The sequence below is a fragment of the Chaetodon auriga genome, chromosome 8 (genome assembly GCF_051107435.1).
Source record: "Chaetodon auriga isolate fChaAug3 chromosome 8, fChaAug3.hap1, whole genome shotgun sequence".
Lineage (NCBI taxonomy): Eukaryota > Metazoa > Chordata > Actinopteri > Chaetodontiformes > Chaetodontidae > Chaetodon > Chaetodon auriga.
This window is the reverse complement of record NC_135081.1, coordinates 6604921-6626947: the sequence shown is the minus strand read 5'-3', so window position 1 is coordinate 6626947 and position 22027 is coordinate 6604921. Positions and strand designations below refer to the sequence as shown.

The 22027-nt window shown below is 41.8% G+C and overlaps 1 protein-coding gene across 1 annotated transcript; it reads right to left on the bottom strand.

The window, feature by feature from the left end:
- Nucleotides 1-19381: 19381 nt before the first annotated feature.
- tpbg (trophoblast glycoprotein) lies at nucleotides 19382-21509 on the bottom strand. The gene has a single exon (XM_076736247.1). The coding sequence runs from the start codon at nucleotides 21114-21116 to the stop codon at nucleotides 19983-19985; it is 1134 nt and encodes a 377-aa protein (XP_076592362.1). The 5' UTR covers nucleotides 21117-21509; the 3' UTR covers nucleotides 19382-19982.
- Nucleotides 21510-22027: the final 518 nt, after the last annotated feature.

Genomic DNA, 22027 nt, shown 5'->3' with positions numbered 1-22027 from the left:
TACGGGAAATGATATCCAACTGCAACCACATTAAATGATGTAGACTTTCACTTTTTTTCTATGAGGTCATCACTCTGGGATCATGCTGCATCTTCAGACAGACATCTGTGTCATTGTGGCTAAACTTCTAACCCTGATCTTGGTGAATTTCATGCTTGTCATGTTTGACGAATGAAATCACACAGCAGTGATTGGACCTGAATACTGAAAACATTTCAAAGCTTGATCATTCCACCAAGACGAACACATGAGGCACAGTGGTGCTCTGAGGTAAACTGTCAAGTATGGTGCCATGTTCACCATCTTAATTTAGCTTGTTAGCATGCTAGTATATGCGGATTCCCATTACAAAGTCCACCTAAGGCTGATAAGGATGTAATTAGTTTTGCAGATCAAATCATAAACCAAAGCATTGGACAAATGAAAATTTTGACCAGATGATGGCACTGGCTAAAAAAATTCTTTGCCAAAATTGAAATAATTCATCCTGAGGGGCATATAAATGCCTATAAGTTTCAATCAATTCAGTAGTTGACAAGACATTTCACTCAAAACCACAAATGTCAACCTGGTGGCACAAGAGAAAAAGACAGTGGAGGACCAAAACCATTAGGATTCATCATCTGCGAATCATGACTGTCTGTACAAATTATCGTGGCAATCCATCCAACTGCTGTTTAGATATTTCAGCCTGGAACAAAGTGGTAGACCAGCTGACATTGCCATTCCTGGAGCTGTGACACTAGTGAGGCTAAAATAAAAAAGTAAACATGTATAGCCATCAACAAGTTCCTCAACATTTTAGAGAGTTGAGGATTTTATCTGACAGCAAATATAAGTTATTGTGTTATATTTTAGTTTACAGCGGGAATAAATTGTGAGAAACAACCTCTTTATTTTCCAAGACTGGTACTAAAGAGTGCAATTCGAAGCATCTCTTCAGTCAGAACTCCCTGCTGCCTCTATGACTTCTCTCCCATTGGGGATGAATGTCCATTAAAACCACATGTGACATCACACATATGGAGTGATCAGGTCTACGAGCACCACAGTATGAATTTCATATTGGATTTTCCAGGCCTTTGCCTTCGCTAATGTGTTTGATATTATTTTTGGATTAAATGAGACAGCGATGTGTGACATTACAACATGGCCACTGTAGAAAGAAAGAGATCCTTTTGGGAGAGGTCAAGCCACAAAGCTTGTCTCATCTCTGAGAGGAAATGAGGCATTAGATTGAGTTCCCGTTTTAGTCACCCAAGCCTAATGGGTCATCTATCCTGAGAATCTTGGAGTCGTTCTGTGAAAGAGGAATCACAGAATCTTGCTCTTTTCTTCTTTTCTGGAGTCGTTATAAAGCTGAAAAGTACAGACAAAAACACAACATTGAAGCCAACTTTGTCATATCCGTAGTTTTAAGATTAACTTGATTAACTTGTAAGATGTCCTGATATGGCTTTCCATTGTAAAACATCATGTACAAACCATTGTTGTCAGATATGAAGTGGAATGCAAAAATCCAATTTTTCAGTTTCAGACTGAAAAAGAATGCATGGATTGCCATGAAATTTTGATGAAGATGATTGGTGGTGAGCTCCAAAGGACGAATTCCAATGACTTTTTGATCCTGTGAATTTTTCCTGGAAATGTCTTGAAACTCCTGGATGGATTGTGATAAATAATTTGGTCCAGATATCCACGGTGCCAAGAGGATAAATCCTACGGATGGTCTTGACTTTCCATCCATCAGCACCAATTAGATGGACTGGCACAAAATTTAGCAATTGGATGGAGTGCCATGAAATTTGGTACAGACCTTCATGTCCTCCTCATGAACTGTAATAACATTGATGAGCCCTTCAATTCTTTTCTAGCAGATCAAAATTTTCATTTGTCCAGTACTTTGGTTTCTGTCCCTGTACCTGCTAAAATAAAGACTTGGCCAAGCGCTGATTAGCAAATGTTTGCATGCTAACACACAAGCATGCCACCATTGACATTGTGTATGCTGATGTTAGCACTTAGCTGAAACCACTGCTGTGCTGTCTGAGTAAGTACAGCCTCAAAGAGCTGTTAGCATGGCTGTAGACTCTCAGTCTTTTTTTTTTCTTTCTTTTTTTTTTTTTACTGTTATCTTAATTCTGAAGTCATACTGTCTTCCCCTCTTGCTTCAACTAATTACCCCATGACTTTAACAACCACCACACCCCTTACACCCATACTTCAGCCTTTATCTGCCTCTGCAACTCCCCCATCTTGGCTTTCTAACAAGGCCATGGGGCATATCAGTGGGGCCTTCAGGGGCTCATTAGTTCATCCATTGGTTTCAACAAGCCTCCGTGGCAACCTTGGAGCAAATCCATGCCAAGCCTTCAAGCAGGTGCAGACCACAGAGTCAACCTACTCCTGGGGAAGAATGACAACAGCTGCCTCAGCGAGCATGAGGCAAAAAAAAAAAAAAAAAAAAACACAACTCAAAACAGACATCCAGAAAGCAGTTTCTGGAACTTATACTGCTTATGACAGCACAATGACAGAAAACTGCTTACTGCCATGAGTGGCTGATCCAGTGTGAGAATACAGCATGTGAGAATGAAAACTTGTCAAATGCAACAGCAGTATTTCTGTTGTTGAGGCGGCAGAGTACACATCAGCTTTTGATTTTCAAATGCGATGCAAAACGTCACTTCTAACTTTGGAAAGAAATTGTGGCGGTAGTTAGTGAAAGACACGGACTGCGTTGAAAGCTCTGGTCTGACAAGCGGGAGACATTTTGAGCTGACAGCTGACAGAGGAGATGGAGGCCCTGCTGGAAGTGGGGTGATAGTGTGATGTTTCTGCCGCTGCTGCAGCTTGATATCTCCTCCAGCCCGAGGGAAGATGAATCGGCTGCTGCTTGTCTGGAGTCTGGAGACGGAGGAGCTTTTGCCTCACTGTCGGAGGGCAAAATGCTTATCGGCGGTTATGTTCGGCATGTATTATGGAAAAATAAGCAGTTAGGTCTCCTGTAGCTGCTAATCCTCGCTCCTGGCTGAGATACATGGTGTGTGGTCTTGCATGCTGGAATACCTTGATTCAAAAAGAACAAAATGTTTTTTACAGGTAGAAGCTGGGCATAAAATAAAGATGAAAAAATTAGCACTTTTTAAGAGGTAGCCAGTGACTGATGTAGCAAACAGCCTGGCAGATCTGGCAGATTACAGACTTTTGTTCCAAAATTGAGATCTTCTAACTGTTTAGCAAAGATTGATCACTCAGCTGTGTCCCATGAATGAGTTGACAGCTATATGGACTGCTGTTTCAGGGAGGATCTCAGTGAGGGATGGATAGAATTGGGAACAGGAGGAGACGAAGAGGGGGATGTTAACGACAGGGCAATCTGTCAGCACTCACAGCTAAGACAAATGGTCCAATCTACACAGACGCATGTCTCCTCTGCATGCCTCAGGGGTATATCCACTGCAGAAGTGGTGTGGCTATTTGGGCATTCGAATGAAGAGCAAGGTGTATAAAAAGGAATCGATCTTTTCTTGTGGTAATATCAGGCAACTGTTAAGCTGTATATGTCTATTGTGGCGGTAGAGGTTACATAGATCTTGACAAACTTACATTGTCAAGAATCTCTGGCCAGTTGTTCAGAATCACAACTACACTCACCAGAGTGTTTCAAATGCCCAGATCAAAACAATGCTGGAGGTGCCAGAAAGAGCCAATGCACCTGTACATGTTATATATGTGAGCTGTATGCTGGCTGGAAACAGATGCAGTGACCACATGCATGGAAGTGTGTTTGTGTGTGTTTGTGTGACAGTTCAGCCTCTGATATGTTTTAATTTTATTAATTATTTACTATTTAATTTTATTCTTTTATTTGTTCTTTTGTTCCAGTGTCGCTCCTTTTTTATTTTGTCTTTCTATGTTTATGAAGCACATACTTGTACTGAAACCAGCGGTGCTTTGAGCAAAATGCTAATGTCAGCGTGCCAACATGCTAAGTAGGTTAGCAGGCATAATGTTTTCTTGTTGAGCATCCTAGTTTAACATGTAAGCATGCTACCATTTGCTACTTAGCACTAAACACAAAGTGCTGCAGAGGCTGATGGGAATGTTTTTGCAGGTATTTGGTTATAAAGCAAATTTTCACATTGCAAGCTGGGTGAAAAAGCAGGAACGACAAAGTTATTATAATTCATCCTGAGGGTCACATGAATGTCTGTACAGAGTTTAATGGCAATCTATTCAACAGACCATCACTGCAATCCACAGAGCCATGCCGCTGGCGTGGTTAGACCACTGTGACAACACACAGGCAATTTCTCTCTGCGAATGTAAAAAACAGTGGATAAAATTGGAGCGTCCATCTTCCCGGCATTTCTGGAACACAAGAAAAACTGTAGCAAGGGAGAGAAATGCGACAGGGGCACAAAATTGTTGAGCACATTTTCTCTCCTGTCCTTCCCCTCTCTTTCTCCAGGAGCTTCAGCTGATTGTAGCCGCGGGATAAAGAGGCCTTTTGTTTGTGTAGCCAACCTGACCCCTAGAACACATCCTTCACATGATAAACCCAAGAAAAGTGGAAACCTGGAAAGAAAGCGAATAATAGGCAGAGACATATTCCCACTGGCCAACCAGGACGGTTTCCACAGTTTGTGTGCATGCGTGCCAGTTCGAGTGTTACCCGCTGCCTCGTGCCAAAGAGAGGCCTTTTGTCTGTTCCAATATATTTCCATGAATCTATCTTTAGATTCATCATGATGAGTCCAGTTTTCTGAATGGTTCCAGGACTGTGCACATTGTGAGTCTCTGAGGCATTAATGTTTTGAGGTGCGAGAGTCCCATTTCCTGGAGCTGCGTCCAAATTATAGTTCCCTCTGCAAGTCTCCCAGGCAGCTCATTCTATTAGACAGAAGCCTTTATTCAGAGGAGAGTTTGACGCTGAGTCAGAACAAAGACCCTCGCTATCCCACAGAGGCGACAGGTGGAGGGAGGGAGGACGTTTTGACAAGTTGAGAGCGTCATCTCATCTACTTTCTTGTCAAAGTGAACCTTCCCTTCTCTATTTAATACCGTCCTACAGCTCAGACAGAAAAGATCGGCTATAATATTTTTTGCATTTCCTTGTCTTCTTTCAGTATTACTCACCATAATTGTTCTGGGGTGGTGGGAGAAGTCTTAATGATAGACATTTGAAACTCTTTAGCAAATCAAACAGAAACTAATGAAACAGCTAACCCCTTAGAGAGGCTTTATTAAAGGTTGAATACAGAAACTTTCAGCCATCACAGACAAGAGCATTCCTTGATATTATACCCACCTAAAGCACCCCTACTATTTCTATCTCAGCCCTTCTAGATCAGCTCTCCTTTACATTGTTTTCATTTGATTTCAGGAAACAAAGCTGTGCCATTCAACCTAAATGCTGGACCTGCATGTCTCCTCTCAACCATGGCCGAGTCGGTCCTCACGATGCCTGCGGCTGTGGGTCTGGCAGCGCATTGTGCCAACTTTAATAGCTTCTGTAACAAAGTTAAGAAATGATTCACTTCCATTTGCTGAGGGCTACATGTATTGTACTGTGCTGTACTGTATGTGGGGAATGAATCATGGTCACGATATCCAGTTTTTAATGTAAGTCTTGCAGAGGAAAGACTAAGGGAGAGACAGGCAGGGTTTTTTCTACTCTAATTGCTGTGCATGTTATTATCTGTGAGGACGTTTTAACCAGTGATGATTTTGTAATTACCATACACTAATTTTAACTGTCACTTTTAGCAGCACCATGCTGCGGCTTCTGCGCAATTTTTGATATTAATACGTCGACAAAAAGTAACATCCTCATAAAGTGAACAAGTGTATTAAAAGTTATATTCCCCTTGATTTACAAACATGCAATATCACAATCTCAATCAGCTTCATTGACCAAGTATGTGTACATATACAAGGAATTTGACTCTACTCTATGTACAGGTGAAAAATAAGTGTTTAATATAAATATAGAATATATTGTCTATACATCAATGTTTTTTCTTACTTAATCTCTTGACCAAAACCTTGTGTAGCCTTGTCAAATTCATTTAACTACTCATGGGAAGTACTGTTGAAACAGCTGTGTAATGTTCCTTGTGCCTCTATAACCCAGATGATGTCATCAGGGTTGTGGCTGAAATGTTCTGTTAGTGCAAATGCCGGACTATTGTCCATTGGCGTAGGATAGCTATGACGGCCCGGTGCACGCAAAGTTACTGGGGCGCATGTCTATAGACTTGTCACATGATCAAATACAGACTTGACATTGGACAACACAACAATATTTATTATCCAGAATCATTATTGCGTACGTATATAACAAAAACCCCCCAAAGAAAACAAGAAATTATTTATTTAATTTAGTAGTCTTTTGTAGCTTATTTATAGCTTTTGTAGAATATGTAGAGCTTAATTAATTTAGCAAATAATTTTGTTATAGATTGCCTATGATTGACTATTTTACAAAAAATAAATAAATAAATAAAACAAGGAAAGAAAACCATCATCCTGCCAGGAAACCACTAAGCCACCGTGCTGCCCGGACTTTCTATCTTCATGCCCCTCATAGTGTCCCTCCTGAAGCAAATGTATCTTCACAAGGCAATATAGATTTTATACTCTGAACTGAGTTTATTTTATATCTTTTTATTGTCTATTTGCTCTTTTTTTTCTACCTCTCCTTTTTATTGTTACTGCTGTAACAAGTGAATATCCCCAGCGTGGGATCAATAAAGTCTTATCTTATCTTATCTTATCTTATCTTATCTTATCTTTACCCCTTTCACCAAGTGATTTTCATCTGCTTAACCAAATTTACTTTACTTTCCTAAACTGTTAGATTGACACTGTAACTTTTGAAGGACAAACATATTCTCCCTCTTACAAATTAAAAGCTGAATCTCTAAGCTATAAAACACACCCTTGCTCAACTCAATACATTCAGAGCTTTTGCTGCTGCAGCCTCACTTGGTCTGGTATGACCACAAGCTTATGTTGGCTACTGCTCGCAAACTTAAGATTTTGTTATATAACTGCCATAGATGAGTCAGTTAGCTGACTTTATGTTTTTCCCTACTTGTGCTTCTTTTACACTACATTTTAAAATGAACAGCCATCCCATAATTACCACCTGGGGCCATGGTTGGTGCTGTTCAGCAAACCTCACAAGGGCTCTTTTGACCTGATTTGCATACATTTGAAAGATTTCTTAGAAAAGTAAGTTTTACATGATTTGTGTCTTCAGCACATAATCAGATATTTTGGAATTTAATTCCAGAAAACAGTTCAGAGGAGCAGGCAGATGATATGTAGCTTTTGTCTGTAAGCCATACAGCTCTCTATTGTTTTCACACCTCTAAATGATGCCTCTCAGGGTTGTCAGCGTCTCAAGCAGGGGATGTTATCACAGCAGCCTTTTCCCTCTGATCTCCCTCTGCCTTCCTGTTATCCAATAGCTCCTTTATCACGTCAACTGCTCTATCACCACGCTACAGAGTCACTGCAGAAGAGAGCAGCAAGCCATGCAGACTGGACTTATGTCACTAATGTTACTGAGCGTCACATGATTGCAGTGCTTATAGGGTGCAGTATGTACGTCTCATCAACGCTGGTGAGGAAAATGCAGCTCCTTCTGAGGGAGGGTGACTAACTTGCCAGTAGGGACGATGATGTGATTACAGTGTGTGTGCATGCACAGCTGATCTGTTGTCATTAACATTTTACACTCCTCTTTGTAACATCAGTGTACCACAGCATTATTGCCTGTGGCCTTGGCCTGCCTGCAACCCTGCCAGCCTTGTTCAGGATCACTGCTGATGAAGGGAGGATGTTTGAAAACTCTGTTAATGGGCACAACGAGGAGGAAGTGTTTCATTTTTCCACAACAGCTGTCTGCTTGACTTTGCGCACACACGCACGCACACCTTTATAGTCTCTGCCATGCTAATTAAAGCTGGAGTTTACCCAATGTCTATGAAGGTAAATTAGCTCTAAATCTGTAGTACTTGATTTAAAAAAACAGATTTATCGAGCATATTTCAAAGCAACCAAATACACGATCGCACTAGTCTCGAAACACCATCATTAATTATTATACATACACATGTACACACATTTTATATATTTGCTGAGGCTCTATATTCACATATAAGGAGGATATACTGCAGCAACTGCAGATTTTTAACCAAAGTGTCTTAAGACTTAAGAAGCTGTTATGTTGAGCTATCAAGAAATGTTCAGTCACTATCTGAATTTCAGATTTCAGAGGATTACAAAAACGTTGCCTCAAGATCATGATTTGCTAAGAAAAAATGCCCCAAAAATATCAAAAGTGTTATTTAGGCAGCAAAATGGATCCTTTCAGAGTGTCAGATTATGACATACAGTATATTCTTCTTATTGTTACTGATCTATTTATGTTAAAGCAGCAGTGATGTAGTTGGTCAAGGAGGAGATGACGGTTTTTTGCAATGGGCATTTTCATCTATAGCAGTGGATCATAAGAAAAACCTTACACTGCAGAGTCATGTAGTGGAATAAAACTACACATTTGCACAAAATGGAACTACTCAAATGAAGTACAAGTACATCAAAGCTGTACTTAAGTATAGTTCTTCAGTAAATGTACTCAGTTTCCACAGCTGCTACTAAAACGGCTGACGTATGGATTCAGCCACCAAGTATGACCATCTTTGAGCTCTACATACAGCTACAGATGCAGTTTTTCATCCAATTATTTCTGGGCCAACATTTCACTGTCTTGTATTAAAATAACAAATTATAGCTTTTGCTGAGCTCACATTTTTCAACTGCCTCTACGAGAGGCAATCTTAGTAAAAGCTGAAGTGCAGCTAATGTATAGAAAGACTAAAGTGAGATTGACAGTGTGTGCGATACATCATTGATCAATACATTTAAATTGTACTTTACTCAAACACAACATACGCACAAAACACGGGAAGAAATGTCAGCAACAATCAGATGTGATCTCTGAAAAATGAAATTTTCTGAAAGTGAAAATGGAATTATTGATGGTTATGGGAGGATAAAGTTTTGTATCTCAAGACTGGGAGAAAAGTGCAGTGTCAGCTCAAAATAACTGGGATCAAACATACATTAGAAGCCAAGCTTGACTGCATGCAAACACAAAGCCCCCCCCCCCCAGAAAAACAAGAAAAACAAATGGGTTTTGAGACAGCCAAGAAAGAGACCTGGCTCGGATAGGCTAGAAATGAACACAAAAACAGAGCTCATTTTCCTTAATCTACATATTATCCATGAAATCAAAGGCACGGTTTGTGGAGTAACAATGCCCCGCAGACATCATTTCATAACTTTCTCTGCTTTGGCTGCGATCCAGATACTTTTGATTTACAAGGATTCATTTGAAATAAATGAATCTTAGACAAACTGTGTCTCTGAGGGACGACAAAAAATAGAAGTTGAGGAAAAGGATAAAGGGAGGGAGGAAGCATCGGGAGAAATGGCACATTTTGTCTCAACGCATCCATTCTGAAAAGTAAAGAAGCAGCGACTTCACCACGTACCTTTGTGGTGACTGAATCAACACCTATTTTGGCTGCCCACTCATGGACCCCTCACCCACAGGGCCAGTTGTCAGATCAAATTTTCTGTTCATGTTTATCCCCACATTGTGAAAGGGATTTGGGAAAGAGCGTGATAGATTAATCCCTCCTGAGCTGCACTTTTTTGTATACTCCAGTGAATTGCAAGAATTTTGGTTTTATCAGGAGAAAGTGGATTTTTCAACTCAAGATGCCAAGACAATAAAGCAACAGGAAAGGTCTTAACCTGGTGTTTGATCTTACAAAGCAAATATGGAATATATGAGCCTGTATGTCGAGTGAGCGGCAACTTACAAAAGCTAATTGAGTTTTTATCCTCCTCATCTCGGACTGGCTCGTGTACAGAGGGGTAACCGGAGAGATCCTAATTGCCCAAAGCGTTGGCTTGTGGACGGTAATAGAGGTATCGTCGAGTACTATCTGATATCTACATATGAAGCTCGTGTTACACAGCACTTTAAGAATATTGCATTTCATCTGTCGGGAGGCTGTCTGAGCCTGTACTGTATCTGAAGCCTATTTCATTATTCTCCTGCGCTGCTGCCAGACTGCTTTGCTGGCATGGAGACTCGTCTCATTTCATACAGAGAATAGAAAATGACAAGATGGAGCGCAAAGGGGCGGAACGACGTACTTGACAACTGGGGGCCGAGATTGTAACTGGAGAAATGTGAATGTAAGTATTTTCACATTCAGTGAGGCTCCCAGGAGAAAGGGCTCCATTTGAGGTGCCGGATATTATATACACATATGGAAGGCTGACAAGGCAGAGAGCCCTGAGAGTGACAAAATACTGAAAGACCTATCAGCCAAGACAAAAATAGAAGTAACACACACAGAAACACACAAAGAAAATACACTGTTAGTTCAATAATTACACTGTAAAAATAACTATAACACTTTGGACCTTTTATTTTTTTTTACCATCATTTATATAATTTCATTTTTCAACTCTGTATTTTTCAGATTTTTTTAGAAGTCTTTGAGCACATTTTTTCATTTATCTACAAGGATTTCCTCCTCCATACATTTCCCATTTTCCTTGGTACATTTCAGTTTCAGTTCATTCACTTTTTCTTATTTCTATATGATAATGACATGGGCGGGCCCAAACATGGCCAGGGCAACGATTGGTTAGCCTTTCAGTCCGCCACCTCAGGTCAGGTAACCATTCATAAAACTACACCAACCAGCATTACTGTCTAAACTCTTGGCTATCACACATTTTAGCTGGCAAGCTAACGTGTTAGCCAGTGAACACTGCTACTGACAGACAGTCTGCTTTTAACTTCATAATGTTACCTTCATCTTGAAGTGCGTGTCTCTTTCGTCTTCATCGAGAACCACAACACAAAGTCTTGGACTTTATTGTGTTATTTTCAATATTTTGGTGATGTGTGTGATTTAAAGTCTCCTTTCTCAGGTCAAATAAACTAAACTAGAAAGCTTTAAGTGTCATTAGAAAATCTGGAAATATTGCTTGAGGAAAAAAGGAAATAGAAAAATGATTAAACATTTGCCAAGTCCAAAGAATAGGTAGGAGTCTAAAAATAAAATGAGCAAGTAAATGGGTAAAATCGTTTTGTTTTTTTATTTAAATGATATTACCAAAACAGAGGTAAGGAAAAAAAAAGGTTTCTGCATTTCTAACCAACTGATTGGACGTTTAAGAGCAGAGTATGAAGATTGTCACTTCTCCTCACCTTATTTAATTATATAAATAAGAGTTAACACATGTTGTACTTCATAGACTACATGTTACATTTTATCAGACCCCATAACATGGCTGTATCGCGTAATTATGTTGTAATATCATGTAAGATCAACAGTAACATAGTAATGGAGAGAAGAAGAACATGTCCAGACTAAACATACAAAACCAGGGAGGTGCAGCTTTTCTGATCTGCCTTCTTGCATAAAGAACTGTGAAAAATCAGATCATTTTAGGCAACATAAGTCCTATTTCCTCTGTAAGTGCTGTAGCTGGAGGAGCTGAATCAGTGTCCACTTCAACACCTCTTGTAATAACGGATTAATGGCAGGAGCACAGCTTTCATATTCTGTGTGGACCTTGTTACAGCATTTCTTCAAGGCCTGCTGAGCATTTTAATTTGGGGGATACTAAACTACATGTTTTTAAATAGGGGTTTTGTGCCACATGCCCTTGTAAAAGTATTGCAGGATGGTGTGATCGAGCTCCTCCTGGCTGTCTCTGCTCTTCGTGCTTTGCTGCTGTATTGCTGAGGTCATTACTCACCGTGACACCCTCTGCTGATCTACATCATATTACCAAGCGTTTAATGTTGTTCCCTGCTGACCATATGGCCTCCAAAAACAGCTATCAAGAGGACGGCCAGGCTCTAAATGCATCATCACGGTTGTTAAATTGCTTCCCTCAGCAAATCTGCTGCTGCACTTCTTTAGGAAAGCATTTTCATTTTTGCTTTGCAACTTTAGTTGGCATTCTGGTTGATTAGTTATTGATAATCTCTGAAGTACCGTGAGAAAATGCACACACCATGAAAACAAAATGTTTTTATATCTTACCTCCTGAGCTCAAAAGTGCCCAGATCTCAGTGTGACAAACAGTCTGGGTTACAGTAGTTTTTCCACTCCTGTGCTCTTCAAATTTTCTTTACAATTCACTCTCCAAAATTGGAAAGAAAGTCCACACAAAGAGCAGAAAGCAACCAAGATTACTTTCCGTACAGACCTGAGGGTATGATATATTCCTAGTTATTCTCTTCTCTAAATCTGATTCATTTTGCTCTCTGAGGTACAGCACTGTTTGCCTCACATTATATAAGAAGCCCTCTAGCTTTACCAGATGGCAAAAATCTGTCACAGGGCTGCCACAGTTTATTTGGACATGAGGGAGAAAGAATCAACACTCGCTCTTGGTGGTGGCCCCTTAGAGAGCGGAGAAGAAATGTACAGACACACACATCTCACAGGGTTGTTTAGGTCTCACCCATGTCCCTGTCCACAGGGAAAGCTTAATTTTTAGAGTGGAAGTGCCTGTTGCAGAGAGGATTTACCAAAAAGAACTACTACCCACTCATTACATGCCTGTCTTTAGTACTTAAGCTAACTCTTAGCATGTTGGTCTTCCTGCGAAAACACTACAATGAAAGGAACAGTTTGGAGTACGTGCTTGTATGCCGTCTCAACAGTTAGATGAGAGTAATCAATACCACTGACATCTCCAAATGTAAAGCTACAACTCAGAGTCGGACGGCTTGTCTTATTATAAAGACTGGAAATGAGGATACAGCTAGTCTGGCTGGAAGAAGAAAAAAAAATCCACCCTCCAGCATCTAAAGCTCATTAATTAACATGTTACAGCTCTTGAATCTGTTCAGTGACAGAAGTGTAAAATGACAAGTTGTGGTTTTAGGGGCACTTACTGTATGTGTGACTACTTCTTGGCTGCGCGCAGTGACTTCCTCATGGTCACTGTGAGCTTGAGTGTTATCGATCTTCTCATTTAGGCCCGTCTATCAAACTCGTTTAAAATTCAACCAACAACATACGACAACAAAGTCACATTAAGAGAGATAATTGAGAAAACAGGCACACCAGGTCCATTTAGAAGCCATTCCGGAGGTTTTGATCATGTGACGAGCTGTCGTGGAATTGGAGATGCTAAAATGTCTGAGCACTGTTGGGACTTCTCGTGTTGGCTGAACATGCGTGATTGAAAGCTACAAAGCAAAGACTAAACGGACTTTGTGGTGAGATTGTTTTCCCTCAAGGTCAAGATTGAGTTTTGAAAACCCAAGTGAAATAATGAATAAAATTACAATACATTAGGAATCGTTCTCAGAGTATGGGATAGTTTGCATCAGAAGTTAAATAATTCAATGTCAAACTTGGAAATTCAATGTCAGATCTGTTTTAATCTTCACACTAGTGCACATAAAATAAGCTGCTTTTTGCATTTCTCCGTTAAGACATTAGAGGAAAGAATGATTAAAATAGTTGCCACTGTATTATTACAGTTGTAAATACAATATGTTGAACATAGAAAAAGGAGGTAAAAAATAGCAAATAAATCCAACACAGCAAGGGTGGCAAATTACAACACATAGGTAAGCCAAACACTGGCCTTTCCCTCACATTACATTATATTTACATTCCTTTATATAACTACTGTATTGATAATACACCTGTTACTTGCTAAGATTGTGGTTATGCTGCTGATTTAAGGGCTGTAGGAGTTCCAGCTTCACACACTGAGTATAAAAGTGATTAAAGGTAAGTCATCTGTATTCAGACACTGTAAATAGCTGTTCGCTCAGAGCTCTGTGGATTTGATAATGACGCAGTATAGACACAAAGACGTTGCGGCTGGGCAGCAGAGTGACATGATGCCATGAGCTCAGGGATGAAGGTGTAATCTGGTTCAGATCAGGTTTTTTAGATGAGCAAACTCATGTAGTAGTTAATCTAATAATTTCAATTTAGCTTCCTGGCTCTTGAATCTCACTGTTGTCGCTGCACAAACAGTGCACTACTCTCATTAACTGACTCACTGAGAGGTGGTTTGATCATTAACACTCTTATTTAGGCATCAGTCTAAGGATGATAAACACCAGACACCCACAGTGAGTGTCTGTTGATCTTTTATTTTATTGTGACTCTTATAAATTGGGCAAATATGACCAAAAACAGATATTTGAACATAAAATACTGAGGCCATGGAGCATTTTCAGACCTGTTTTTGGCATTTCTGACAAAAAAATGACGAGCTGTGCCAGCTTAGGGCCACCAATCTTCCCTGCACACCTGTCAGGATATCAGCTCATTTAAAAAACAAATGAGTGTAAAAACGCTGGAACATCTCACTCCAGAACAAACACAAGGAGCACTTGACGGTTGGGCTCAGCATCAGACGTACATGTCCGCACATTAATCAGTCTCTGGTGGTTTTAAAGTAATGGAAAGGCTACTCTTGTCCCTTCATGTTACAGACTAGATTACAAGGCGCAGGCTGGGTTTCAAGTTTGTGTTGACAGAAATGTATTGGGGGGAAACACCAACTCATTTTGAGACTGGCCCATTGATCGATGCTGCTGCGTGCAGAGAAATCAACACAAAAATCCTCCATGTGTGTCTGATGGATTGTTAGCTGCATGCTGTGCTCTGAGGTAACACTTCAACATTTACTATGCTGAGTGAAGACTGACTTTTGAGACATGAAAGGTTGTGGGAGATTTCTCAAACAGTCTGACCTCCAGATTCATGAGACTGAAAAATGAAACAGCAGAGCTGCTCTGATGTAACCAGGGTTATTTTTGGTGTGTGGATTAGATTAGATCATGTCTTATTTCATATTACATTTCAAGGTTTTTGTTTTTTCATTTTACCTTTGTGATTTCTCTGCAATATGTTCCTATTTTTTCACTCTATGGATGCTAGCATGCACCTGAGCATGTGATCTATCACTAACAATGGGAGATCTGGGTGAGATCTGTTGATCATCAGGACATTATCCTTCAGAGGGAAATCTTATGCAAATCTTGTAACATAACAAAAATATTTTTTAATTATTAAATCTATTCTCTCAAGTCTTCCAGGAGTAAAGGTCACCCAGAAAAGGTCAGTATATTATTAACATTTCACATCCTCAACTATCATGCAGTTACTCAACATTCAGTAAAAGCAAACTAGTAACCTTACCTGGCCCTCATTGTTGGCAATTCTACACATAAAGGTCACTCTCAGTACGTTTTTTGACATTTTACATGCATCATGTCGAGTTCCAGCAAGCACAGCCATCAGATATCTTAGCCTGTGCAACAATGCTGCGTTCGCCTCCTGATCTCTACCCATCTCTGCATCTGTCCCTCAAGCACATGTGGCAGATGCCACGCCGCCGTAGCTCTATCGGAGAGGCCGCGGCGCTGTCATCTCAGATCCGTCTTCGTTTGGGAGGCTGCTTGTTCATTAAGCCCAACATGGCTCAACAGGAGGCAGGCTTCCACAAACACGCTCATGTACGGCATCATAAATCCACATTAGAGAAGCCGAGGCGTCTCCCCTGGAGGGAGGTTGCAGGGGTGGTGGTTGAGGGGGTTGATGACAAGTAGCAGTAGCACCAGCATACAGCATACAGCTAGCTACCTGCCATATCCAGGAGCAGCAGTGGCATATCAGAGTGAATGAGGGAATTTCTTTTGCTAAAAAAAAAAAATCTTCATCATGATTGCAGTCTACAAAGCGTGCCACATGTGACTGCCATTTACATAGCTGGATTTTTTTCCAAAGGAAAGGTCAGTGGCTGGGGCAACTTGCCAGGTGTTTGTGGAGCAGCAGACCAGTGCAGTGCGGTGAATGTAATTACGGGAAACTCTGGCAATCTGATAACCTGCCAGTCTGTCTCTCAACACTAGGAAAGTGCACTGGCATATTAAATGTGGCTAAACAAACATGGCCGTGAGCAGGAAACAGTGTCTGTGTGTGCCGAATCACTGGGTAGGGGTAGTGGGTGGTACAGGGTTTGACTGATAATGGGCTTTTGAAGAACAGTACATTCTGCAACTGATTAGTGTGAAAGAGTTTCAAATATTGTTTTGCTTGGAAAGGTTTAATACATTAAAGGGTACATTCAGACTATTTTCAAGTCTATCTAAATATAATAATCACTTGCCAATATCTACATTGAAAGAGTTATTGATCACTGTTAAATGATCCCCTTTCCAAACTACGAGACCGCAGCTTCCTCCTCTTGTGACTGTAATTGTAGTCTTTTTTTTTTTTTTGACCAAGTTACATAATATGTTTTTACTTGATATATGAAGCTGTGCTAGTGTATTACCTATACTCATCTATTTCAGACCTCCACAAGGCTCATGGATTATGGTGCGGCAGCCAGAGATGAGACTTTTGTTCTTTGACTTTATCTTGAAGCCAGCGCTTCTCCTCAGGCTGGCACATCCATTGTCTGGAAGGCTAAAGAAAGGGAAAGATTACATGGAAGATTGCAACACAGCTGGCTGCAGCAGCCTTGCACTGCAGGATGGACAGGGATTCATATCTGGCTGAAACTAAAATGAGGCTTATTACAGGTTTTTTTTTTGTTTTTTTTTGGCTGTTTTTTGTACCTTTTAGTGTTCCCATGGACAGTGTTCCCTAGCTGAGCTGCAGGGGAAGGATGGCAACAAAAGGATGAAAGTTTGCACTTGAAACATTTTGCAGGATCCTAACATGCTTTGTCTAACTCAGGCTGCCAGAGTCTCATATTAGCTGCTGCAGGAATTTGAAATGCAATTTTGCACTGAGACAAGATTTTACTCCCCCACCTCTTTCAATGCATTCGCACACGGAAGGCTTCCCTTCAGTGAGAGAGTAATGTGTAAGACAGAACTGACAGACCTGAAAAAACTCTCAACCTGTCCTTTCAACCCGGAGTAAAAATAATAGAGCACATTCACACATCTTTGATTATTAAGGACTCCAATTGACCATCAGTCAATCAGTAATACGGTGAAAGCATGAGTCTCAGTATGTCATATCCATCTTCATAAAGGTTAATGACACTCATTCAACTTCTGCTTTATTAAAAAATACAACATCACATATCTGTACACCAAGGTAATGCTCTGCACCTGGGTGAGGGACTGTTCAGACAAAAGGGCATGTACAGAGTAAGAACTGTTTCTGCCTGTAATACAACAGTCGGCCCTCAGTAGGCAGCCCTGCTCCTGTCGTAAAAACGAGCTTTAGAGGCCCTAACAGACAGCTGAGAGAGCCCGGAGAGCTGCCCGAGACATGCTGCTGCCTCTCTGGATCTCAGTTGACACCATAAGTCAATGACCAGCTATTTAGATGCTGAAGATGTTTGGAGACTAGTGTTAACAAGCACAAAGGGCCCACTGAGTGAGCCAGAGAAGGCGTCGCCGTGCTAATAGAACAGAGAGTGCTCCCCACACTCATCCGTTTTTTTCTTCTTCCTTTTCAACCATTCACTCTCTCGTTTGCTTTCTTTCCTTTTTTTTTTCCCTCCTCACTGTAATTACACCTGCTCTGCCAAGCGTAGCTCGAGGCGTGGCTGGGCAAAATCACTCGTTAATATGAATCTGCAGAGAGTGTGAGGAGGAGGACTGCTCGCTGACAGTCTCTGTGGAAACATTAGGTTGTAAGCAACCTGCACCTGTATGTCCCTCCCGGGACAAAGAGGTAAGGAAGCCTCACTTTGGGGAATTGTGTGTGTGTGTAAAGTGAGACCATCCATTTTCAAAGTGAACGTGCAACAATTACAAATCCATAGTGGGGAAAAAAGTGCTTGTAACGCGCATCACCGGCTGAAATCAGCCTGTAAAATCACAAGCCTGAGAAACACACCTCAAAGCCAATGAGAATAATAAAACCAGAATAAAAACATGCAGCATATTCCAGACAACTACACACTCCTCCTTTTCTCCAATACTGGCAAAGCTGTTCTTGAACAAACGTCTCCTTGAAAGAGATTTCCAGGCGGGAAGTGTGAAATTAAAGGTGTGACGACACATCCTCAGCCCTCTGAGACAGCGGAGTGACTGCTGTGTTTGTCAGGAGACATACAGAGCATTAACACCAGCCAGAGCACCAGACCAGACAGATAGTGTTACACCGCGCTTCCCTTCCTCATGTCAAACGAGCGTAATCAGACGCATCCAGAGACGATCAGAATTATGGCAGCTGCTGAGGGCGAAAATCCTTCTTGTGCTGAAATCCACAGATATGCTATGACGACACGCTGTGTTGCTGCGAGATACAGCGAGGGGAAATCTGTGCACGAGCTACGCTGTTCTACCACAAATGACATGCAGCTCCAGGCTATGCCAGGCTAAGCTGTTAGAGATTGTTGTGTCTTGTGGAAAAGAGTGAGGAGCTGGAGGGAGAGGGACATTTTTATCTATCTAGATACTCTTCAACAAGGCCAAGGAAGTTCATAGTCATTCTTGTGTGCAGACACAACAAACATCTTCATTGATTTAGACTGCCAGACAGAAAAATGCATGCTATATTCTTCAAAGGATTCCAACACATTAATTATTAATCCATACTATACTGGACGGCATGAAAAATAGCAATTGTCAGACGTGTAGAGACACTAATGGAAAACACTTTTTCCAAGGATGCCAGTTTCCCTAAAACAGGGTTACATGAGAGGCAAAGCCGCTTGAGCTCATTTCCATAATACCTCTGTGTGCCCCACGAGAATCTCGGGTTCACTGTGCCTTCATTAGCATGTGCCATGAAGCAGCATATACCACTTTCTGCTTTTTTTTTTGCAGCTGGGGTGTATTGAAAGGCTTTCTGTGTATGCTGGAATCTATGGGTGGGGGCTGTTGGATGTGAAACCTGCCCACTGGCCTCAGCTCACAGACATTATTTGGGGAATTCGCTGCAGAGCCAAGGATTTTTATCATATTCACAGCAGGAAGCAAATTGGACGGGAGATAACAGTTGGCCACTCTCATCACCTATAGACCTACTGACAGAAGAAGCTCGTTTAAATTCAGACAGCGTGTCATCTATTCAACTTCTCAATTTGACTTTATTTCCTACCAACTCACTTGTTAAGAAAAATAGCGCTTTAAATGTTACCATAGAGTTTCGCACATTGTTCAGCTCGTTGACTGCAGTTCAGAGTTAGTGTCTGTCATATGTTGCATGCTAGCTGTGGGGAAACTTCAGGAATGAGTCACTCTCCTGCATCAAAGCCTTCGGATCACATTCCTCAGTTTTCAGATGGAAAAAAGTCCTTAGTCGAGACACGTAAGCAGCAATCCAGAGGCATTTTATTTAGCTGAATATCTTCACAGAAAAAAGAGCAATTACATCCACCTACTAAATCCAAAAACTATGCCATGTGCACTATAATCATTCAAAAGGGGAGAACTGTATACCACATATTCACATATTAAAAAGAAACAACTCATAAGCAAGCAGTACAGCATTTCTCTGCAGCAGAGGCATAATGAGAAGGATGCAATGACGGGCAGTAAGTGTTTTTGACAGTTATTCTTCCACTTAAAAGTCAATGTACTCCACATGTTTATCCTTTAGGAAAAGTAAAAATAGAACATATCACTCTTCGCAAATCTCCAAACAAAAAAAAACCTTCGCCACGATTCATTATCCATGCAAAGTTCTATGGAATAAACGCAGTTGACATCACAGCTGCCAGGTACTTGTATAGGACATGCGGCAGTGGCTGGATGGAGGTTGAGAGGGGGGGGTTAATTAGGATTTGACAGGTGTCAAATCTGAATAGCAATGGTGGGAAAAAGTGGCAAGGGGAGGAAGACTTTCATGCAAATCTTAACAGTGTGAGTCATTGAATATCTCACTGTGGCGTCTCAGACAGTGTCCCATCCTCTCTCACACATCCGAGTTGATGCTCAAGTTGGCCAAACGTGGGTCAGAGTTTATCTCGTACCTGTAATGGTACCCCTCCATGTGGTCCCTACAAGCATCCCGGATGTTGTACATCCAGCGCTTGATGCCTTTTCTGTTCAGGTAGAGCACCAGCAGGAATATGACGCCAATCAGGGCCAGCACCAGCCCCAGGAAAACATAAGAAGTCTCCAGCACGCCCTCCATGTCACTTGAACACTTGAGCTGCGCTGGCTTCACCTGCAGGAGCGGCTGGTCTCTCAGGCCCTCTGGGTCCAAACAGGTCAGGTTCTGTGCATCAACGATCTGAGTGGAGTTTTTCAGCCACAACAGCATATCCTCGATGGAGCAGTCACAGCGCCAGGGGTTCCCCGCCAGCCGGACGCGGAGGCCAGGCTTGAGGCTGAACTCTGCCAGCATGGTGAGGGCCATATCCCTCAGGCTGTTGTCCCTCAGGTCAAGGTCACGCAGCGGCGGCACCTTCAGCGTCCCGTTCTGAAGGGTGATGATGGAGCTGTTCTGCAGGCTGAGGTTGACCAGGCTGGAGAGGTTGGCGAACAAGTCGTCTGGAAGAATCACAAGGTCATTGTTGGACAGGTCCAAGACTTTCAGCTGAAGGAGGTTTCCACTCTGCAGGGCACTCTGCAGCACCTTATCCAAAGTAGAATGACTGTGAAACGACCTGCTGAGGTTCAGGACCTGCAGTGTGTTGTTATGAGAGAAAGTGATGTTACTGAAACTCTTGATTTTGTTGTTGCTCAGGTCCAGCCGCACAAGGTTTGGCAAGTTATCAAATACCTGTGCATCCACCGACTCCATCTCATTCCCGCTGAGATAGAGATCGGTTAACTGTTCCAAGGGGGTTGGGAAAGAGTCCAAACTAATACGGGAAATGTTGTTTCCTGTGACGAAAAGGAATTTGGTTTGGGTCGGTAAAGAATGCGGAATCGCGTCCAAGCCCTGGTTTTGGCATTTCACAGTTTGTGAGAAGCACAAGCATTTGTCCGGACAGCCGTGACAGGACAGGGCGACGGCGAGCAGGCAGAGCAAACCCAACATTCCGGACTGATGCGTTGTCCGTCCGCGGTTACATCCGCACGACGTGCTCCACAGGCGCATCTTAGATCGTTCAAATGTGTGGGCGCAGAGCGTGCGTAAAGATTACTTTCCAACAACCAAACCCAGTCAGCGCCTTGCTCTTCCAGGGACAAGGGAAAGTTTTTCAACTCTGTTTCCCACCTTTGTCCTTTCGAAAACTGCTCCCACTTCCAACTCAGACTCCATACAACTACCCCCAGACCATCCTCGTTTAGGATAAGGCTACATTTCCATGAAGACAATGGTGATGTGGACAAAGCTGGCAAACTTCTACAGTCCCGGCAAAACAATTGAATCCGACGTTGAACGTGAAAAACTTACTCGTGTTCTGGTTCCCAAACAGACAAAGCTCGCTGTCTACCGAAGGTGCCATGCATACATACGTAGCTCCTGCGTGCCGCTCTCCCAGGCTGGAGTCTGGAGGGAGAGACTAAACACATCAGCACAGAGCAGACCACTGGAAGGTGGGAGCATACCATTGTTCACCGAAAAGGGGGTGAGCACAAAACTCTTACAAGTTTCTTTTCGATTTGAAGTCGATTTTCCACTCATTATGATGCCAGATCATTTGAATCTGACTCGTTTGCTGAGTATCTATTTGTGAAAATCGCTAGGGCTTTCCTTAAAAAAGACCCTGCTCGGTGGCTTGGGGTCCAGGGACCTCCAGGGGTCCCCGAGGGAGCTCCAATGACGTCCCAAACAATGTGAGCGACTCAGCCTGACCACGTCGCTGTAAGGTGCGGCAGCAGTCTATATAATACAGTGTTGTCAAAAATATATGTTCTGATCACACACCTCGACAAATATCGTGCACATTTTGCAATTCCGTAAATCCTTACCAAACAGAAACATAATTTCAGATGTCGTTTGTTGGGATAGAATGTCTTCACATGCAGAGGATATTTCATTAATAGGGATATGACTGTTGTTTA

Excerpts from the sequence above, each read along its gene's own strand:
- tpbg (XM_076736247.1), bottom strand. The coding sequence starts at position 21,116 with ATGCGCCTGTGGAGCACGTCGTGCGGATGTAACCGCGGACGGACAACG.